Source organism: Lygodium microphyllum, chromosome 12 (genome assembly GCF_053477565.2).
Source record: "Lygodium microphyllum isolate KBCC chromosome 12, Lygodium_microphyllum_v1.1.10, whole genome shotgun sequence".
Lineage (NCBI taxonomy): Eukaryota > Viridiplantae > Streptophyta > Polypodiopsida > Schizaeales > Lygodiaceae > Lygodium > Lygodium microphyllum.
The window spans coordinates 134,838,439-134,845,644 of record NC_141146.1 but is presented as its reverse complement, the minus strand read 5'-3'; the positions used below and the strand labels follow the sequence as shown (position 1 = coordinate 134,845,644).

General features: G+C 43.1%; 1 protein-coding gene across 1 annotated transcript; it reads left to right on the top strand.

Annotated features, from left to right (window-relative positions):
- Positions 1-449: 449 nt before the first annotated feature.
- On the top strand, positions 450-3,814 carry LOC148028308 (expansin-A11-like). Its single transcript, XM_087690113.1, has 4 exons — positions 450-606; positions 699-871; positions 1,429-1,723; positions 2,755-3,814. The coding sequence occupies exons 2-4, from the start codon at positions 706-708 to the stop codon at positions 3,056-3,058; spliced, it is 765 nt and encodes a 254-aa protein (XP_087546239.1). The 5' UTR covers positions 450-606; positions 699-705; the 3' UTR covers positions 3,059-3,814.
- Positions 3,815-7,206: the final 3,392 nt, after the last annotated feature.

Genomic DNA, 7,206 nt, shown 5'->3' with positions numbered 1-7,206 from the left:
AGTTGTAACCACCTGGGGGGGGGGGGGGGGGGGTGGCGGGCCCGGGGGGAGGCTGTAGGCATTGGGTAGGAAAGGGTGCTAAGGGGAATGATACTTGGGTGAGAAGTTGAAGTTGTGTAGGAGATGGGCCTTTTGGGGGGCGGCGGGGGGGGGGGGCAAGGGGCGCAGTTTGATGGAGAAAGAAGACCTATTATGTCCCCCAAGCCCCAACCCACGATTGTCATTCACCCCCATCCACGTTTCTCCTTGGCCCAATCTTTAAAGAAGGAGGGGGGTAGCCCCTGTCCTTTTTTTGTCCTGCATGAGCCAAAGGCACCATAAAACCTAAGCCTTTTTTAAAATCTTATCTGATCTCAATTAAAAGATTAAAAGAAACCCCCCCTCCACACCTCCCCCCCCCCCCCAAACAAACCCACACACACACACACTCTCTCTCTCCCTCTCTGCCTGTGTCTGTGCACACTAGTTTGGACCCACCAACAGTCTCGGTTGTACACAACTGCCATGCCAACGCCCTCCTTCTCGTGTATAAAAATAGAGCCTAGCCTGCCCTTCAACTCCCATCATTAGTATTTTCAACCGGAGCAATCAAAGCTACCTTGAGAGGTGTGTTTGCATGTGTTTTAGCTTCTGTTTGATAACCCAGTGTTACTATGTCATACCATGTCTCACACACTACCCTTCTCGTGCTTCTACAGATCAGCCATGGCCGCCCAGTTTTTCTTGCTAACTCGGGCTCGCATCGCTGCCTTCCTAATGTGGGGGTCCTTCTTGCCAGCAGCTTTGGGGGGCTACTATGGAGGTGGTAATGCAGGGTGGAATGAGGCCCATGCCACATACTATGGAGGAAGTGACGCCTCTGGCACTAATGGTACACACATTTCATATATTATGGCTCAAGCTGTTTTCATCACATCTTTTGATGCTGTTGTGCTTTACAAATGTGGCCTTGAGGATGGATGCCCTGTTTTATTGATGTTGCTTCTTTACTACATGTGGCATATGGTGCTGGGTGCACTTGCATTGCCTCAATTTAGCTTGGATTGTGCCCTGATTAGTGTCTTGAAGTGATCCCCTTGACACGGGATGAAGTTTCATAAGAGTTAGTTTATACTGCATGTAATCCTTGCCATGGACTGAATTTCACATGAATCAGTCTCTGAAGATGGTAACTTAGTCCCTAGAAGTGCAACATCATGTAGTGATCCCTTGACATGGGGTGAATGTCTGCATTCTTTGCCTTGGACTGAATTTCACACGAGTTAGTCTCTTAAGATGGTTACTTGGTCCCTTGAACTTGCACTTCATGGGACACTTTCCATGTCTGTCCAAAGCCTGGTGTCTTCTCCAAATGTTTGCTTAATTCTTTTTGCATGCTGTGGCCCTACAAATTGCCTAATTTTGTGGCTTTCTTTTCATGTGTTACAGATGGGGCCTGTGGCTATGGCAATCAGATCTCTGCTTATGGTGTTCTTACAACTGCGCTGAGTGCTCCTCTCTTCAATGATGGTCACACATGTGGGGCGTGCTTTGAGATCAAGTGTGCAAGTGATGGATGCCTGTCAGGGAGTCCCTCGATAGTTGTAACAGCCACTAACCTGTGCCCACAAGGCAGCAATGGAGGCTGGTGTGACTCCCCCAAGCAACATTTTGATCTCTCTCAGCCTGCATTCTCACAAATTGCGCAAATTCCATATGGCCACGTACCCTTGCTTTACAGGAGGTGAGAAAGTATGATTGATTACATGATGTTTGATGTTCACAATTCACAAGAAGCTTTAGACTAGTTTCCACTATTATTTCCACATTGTGAATTATGATGATATCATGAGCTTTTGTGAGGAAGGTACTGCATGCCTAGCTAGATACAGTTGGATGCAATGCTAAAGGTTGTGCATTACTCATATGCCATGTTTCTTTCTGTCTGATGGTTGGGTTAGCACACCTTTGAGTGCAGCTGGCTAAGTTCTTAGAGGTCGTTAAGTGCCACTTTGTAGATATACCCTTTGCATTATCGAGCAGTAGTAGGCAACACAGAACTTGAAATGCTAGATGAGAAGGACCAAAGCTTTGCATGGGACATAGTAGCCAAAAAGAGCTGTTCTCATACGCAAGGAAAGATGGGAGGCTAAGCATTGTTGTTATTGGGCGAGTTGCAATGGTGGTGTGAGAGAGAGAGAGAGAGGCTTTTGACATAAGGGGTCTCTTTTAGTGTTTAACATCATGAGCTTCTGTGAGAGAGAGAGTTAGAGAGGTACCAAATAGCTAGCTAGGTGCAATTGGGGGTAAGGGCTACCACATGGTCCTTGTCTCCAACTGCACCTAGCTAGGTATCTGATGGAAGCTATACCGAGCTGCGCACCTAGTCAAGTGTGGTGGCCTTCTCCCCAACTGAACTTAGCTAGGTATGTGAGAGAATCCTCAGAGCCCAGGACATGCACCAGTTAGTGGGCAGTGTAGTTAGGTAGTAAGGAGGTGGTATCTCCCTAGGAGAAGCTGAAGATGCTGCGGTAACTCAATGTGGGAGGGAGGCCGGGTGGGAATTTAGCTAAAACTTCGAGAGAGAGAGAGAGAGAGAGAGAGAGCTGGTAATGATATGTATATATATCAGGATGTAAGTAGTGAGCATGTGTGTGTAAATGTGAGAGAGATGAAGGTGCTAATGATATGGAGATGATGCTGCTAATGATATATAGATGAAGCTGCTCAGTATGATGTAAGTTGTGAGCTTGTGTGTGTGCGTGTGTAATGCAGGGTGGCGTGCGAGAGGAGGGGAGGGGTGCTGTTCACCATAAACGGGCACACCTTCTTCAATCTGGTGCTGGTGACGAACGTGGGAGGGGCCGGGGACGTGGCGAGCGTGGAGGTGAAAGGGTCGGGGGGCGGATGGCGGCCCATGGCGCGCAACTGGGGCCAGAACTGGCAGGACGGCGGCAACCTCTGCGGCCAGGCCCTCTCCTTCCGCGTCACCACCAGCGACGGGCGCACCCTCACCTCCTACAACGTGGCGTCCGCCGATTGGCAGTTCGGGCAAACCTTCAGCGGCCTCCAGTTCTAAACCCGCCACGTGCCTCCCTTCTATTGGTCCCCAACCTCTTAAAAAAAGTCTTAATTCTCAACACTAGGCAGTCCGCGCATTTCTTCCTCTCGGTTCTCTCGACATTCACCCTTAGAGAACCTACCCTCCACCCTTATCACCAACCCCATCAATTTTCCCCATTGGCCTCATGAATCCTCGCGCATCCTAATTTGAGAAGTCGGTCTTACTATATTAAGCCCCTCTCAAATTTTCCATCTTTCTCATTGTCCTTTAGTACACCTCTCCCTCACAATCATGTCAACATGCCTCCATCCTTCCATTCCCATCATATCTACCTATACATACTTATTTCCATCCCCTTCATTAGTGTGTCCCCTCCTCACATTGTATGCATAATTGCGCTCGAGGTTGGCCACCCGGTTGTTTTGCACAACTATCCTCGTGGTGTGCTCTTTGTTCTCCCCCCTATGCCACCCGCGCTTACACTTTAAAATCCTAGTCATTGCCAATTTCTTCAAATGGAACTTGGTCCACATCCTCTTATACCCATTGCCTGGTGTATCAAAAGCCTCTATAATAAGGTGCATAATGTGCTCAACCATTATAGCTTGAGCCTTGGCTCTTTTATAACTCAAATAACTTAGTGTAGACCAACATCCCTCCCACACTAAGATAATACCCTAATTTAGATGTATCTTCAAAAAAAAGTTGCTAACCTATTGTTAGCTATTTGCAAGAAATTGTTTGTTAACATTATTCTAAAGGGTGATAAATTAATATTCAAATCTTACTACACGCTCTTTTCCAATAAGTACTCACAATTGTAATATGCAAATATGTTTACGTCACCATGTTTAAAAGTTCTCAATTGACTAGTGCACATGCAAGTAATTGTGTCCAAGTGAATGTGTGTAATTGAGTGTCGATGGGTGACTAAATGTATGTGCATGGAGGAACCAGAACCTATTGTATGCCCTAGCAATTGTATGCCCTAGCAAACTAGGTGGACTAGTGGTTATGTGGGTGGGTGGGAGTGTGACCGAGTGTCTTGTATGCGAGTGATCAATGTGCTCGTATGCGAGTGATCAATGTGCTCAAATGACTATCAAGTAATTATAGGTGAGTAAACTTGGGTATGTGACTAAGTCTATGCATGAGTGGGGAGGATAACGAAGTGTCTCGGGTATGAATGATCAATTGTGCGCAAATGATTATGATTAAGTGATTACATGTGAGTACGATTGGGTATGTGAGTATATGTATGTCTATGAGGTCTAGTATGTTAGTTGGTATGCTAGTGTGGGTGAGTATGTGGGTATGTGATGTTTGAAAGGCATATGCTATTGCGGGTGAGTGGATATGTGATGGAGTGTGAGTGAGCATGTGCATGTGTATGTTGCAAAGTTTGAGTGAGTACACTAGTGTGGGTGAGTATGTGGTTTGTGTTTAGGAACACATACTTGATGATTACAAATCCCCAATAGTTGTTAAGGTGTTGAATGTGGAGTTTTGAGTGGCTCTTCCATGTTGGTGGTTGTTATCTTTTACGATTGTAGTTGTTTGTTGGTATCAATGATTGTTGATGATGAATGAGCTAATGGTGGTTGTAATTTTGGTGAGCTTTGGCTTCTAGGAGATGTTGAAGATGGAGAAGATCCAAGGGAAAATAGTGTTACTTGTTGGTCCCTCGTTGGTGTTCTCTTTATTCTTGAAGTTGCTAGTTAAAGTTGTAGCAATTGCCAATGGTTGTAATGGTGTCCCTTCCTTACATAGTTAGGCATTGACAATAACTAGAGCTTGCTTTAATGCCAATTTTTTTCATAATCAATGCTTGCCTTAATTTAAGGCTTGAGACATCTATTAGTTGGTATTATAGGTCCTTTTTCTTCTAAACAACCATCAATTAAATAGTTTCCTCATTATCGGTTGGGGATTCTCATATGAGATTGTATGATTTATTGATGGTGGAGCCATTGTCAAGGATATCTTAGTAGCTCAATAAGTGAGCAAAAAATTATTGAAAGCTTGGATAATAAGATTCATTTGTTTCTTGAGTAGTAATCTCAAGTATACAATAAGGACTTAGAGATCCATCTTGGCTTATTGTTAATCCTTCTTTGATATTGGTGGTAGATTGGTCTTGGACTGTAGGAAGGAGACCCATTGCTTGTTTTGTAAGAGGAATATCCTTGTTGCTATTGTGTTTTGCCTTAGGGATATACTTCTAGGTGCTTTCATTAAGGGACCCTACTCATTGGTTTCTATTTTTCCTTTTGTGCTTTCAATAGATCCTTGACTAATGTTTTATTCACCCTTAGAAGTTTTGTTTGAGATCACTAGTGGTGTACCTTGCTTCATAGTACCAAGGTTATCACTATTGAAAGTAGGAATGTTTTTCATGTTGGGCAAGGCTAAGTATATATGTTGAGTGTCATGGTTGGCATTTCACTTAGCCTATTATTTGAAGATTTTGCCCAACAAGGTTTTCTTACCAAATCCCTTTAACATTTGGTAGCACATAAAATGTCATGTGGAGGCTTTTAGTCTCAATAGTTAGCATTACCATGCATTGTCCTAGTAAAATGTATAGTTAAATGTCTATATAGATTGGTCTTTATAATTGTTGGGTTGAACTAAGGTGGCATGCTTTACATCCAAGTATCATGCATCAAAATAGTGTAAATGGCTCCCTTGTTAATGAAAGCATCAAGGATGTGCTATCTTTTCATGTTAAATTTGTTCCAGTAGAAGAATTTGACACTGGTTCCTTATCATTGTGGTCAAGTTTTGTGATGGTCTTGATATTTGAGGCTGTATCCTCAGATCCATCATTGGTGTACTTATCACAGGAGTCTCCTTCTTTGGATGACTTACTATTCATTTGTGCATTGTCGACTAAAGCTCTATCTTTATCTGGAAGCATATAGTTGTACGTGAGGTTTAGCTCATGCACCTTTGTCTACTTCCATTTTTGAGCTTCCAAGAGTTGTAGGGGCTTCAAACTTATTGTTGGCTTATTCTTCAAGGCCCCCCTAATTGATGAGCTCTACCTTATTGGTGGACACTTAAAATTTGTGTTAGAACCCTTTCCCTTAGTTGCACTACTGCTACAAAGAGGTACAAAGGGTAGGGCTTTGTTCAATGCTTCGTTCAGTTACAACCTTCCTTTGTTGGCTCACTTTCTTGATTGCCCTCTTATAATCCTTTCCCTTAATTGCAATGCTTGACATTATGCAAAGAGGTATAGAGAGTAGATCTCCCTTTGTTTGCTCACTTTCTTGATTGCTCTCTTATAATCCTTTCCCTTAATTGCATTGCTTTCCATAATGCAAAGAGTTATAGAGGGTAGGGCTTTGTTCAATGCTTCATTTGTGGCTATGACCGACCTTTGTTCACTCACTTTCTTGATTGCTCTCTTGTAATCATCCTTGTCATCTAAGAAAGGCAAGTCAATGGTTGCAAGGATATACATCCAATTAAACTCATCCATTGGCCAAGGAATGCACTTGGTGAGAGGCCCATAGTGAGCATGTTTCATAAATCTCCATAATTAAGTGTGCTTCATAAATCTCCATTGACCATGATTGAAATGGCATCTAGAATGACCACTAAATTCTTCTAGGAGTCCATCCATATGTGGATTTCTTACATTTGGTTTTCAAACAAATTAGTCCAGTACCTAATTATCTTTAGTCAATCCTTCAAAACTCTAAAGGGTCTCACATTTGTTTTTTGGTTCAATGTTACATTTATGAAAGTAGTCTCTATAGGATGACTACCATATGCTTGCAAGACTATGACTTAGAATGCATACACCCGCTTTAGTGTTGATAATCCCTCTTTGGGTTGTATCTCCTAGGGCCACTAGTAGTAGGGCTAAATGCATTTTAGTTATTCTCAGAAGGCATTCATTTGTAAAGCTTTGAGCACTGGGCTAAGTGTTAGACTAGGTATGTGTTTGTGAAGACCATACTCGTGTATGCTTGTATTGGTCTCACTAGATCTGAAGGTCCATCTATCCAAAGCTTTAAAAGCTTGCTACATTATTGGGTTTTGGTTCATCAATAGGCTGAAAGGCATTGATACTTGGTTGGAGGCTATGGCAACTATTAAACCAACCTCTACTTCATCAAACTTTTACTTCTTACACCCTAGAACTTTGGAGC

Coding starts and splice junctions, on each gene's coding strand:
- LOC148028308 (XM_087690113.1), top strand. CDS start 706: ATGGCCGCCCAGTTTTTCTTGCTAACTCGGGCTCGCATCGCTGCCTTC. Junction 872..1,428: donor TGACGCCTCTGGCACTAATG/GTACACACATTT, acceptor CATGTGTTACAG/ATGGGGCCTGTGGCTATGGC. Junction 1,724..2,754: donor GTACCCTTGCTTTACAGGAG/GTGAGAAAGTAT, acceptor TGTGTAATGCAG/GGTGGCGTGCGAGAGGAGGG.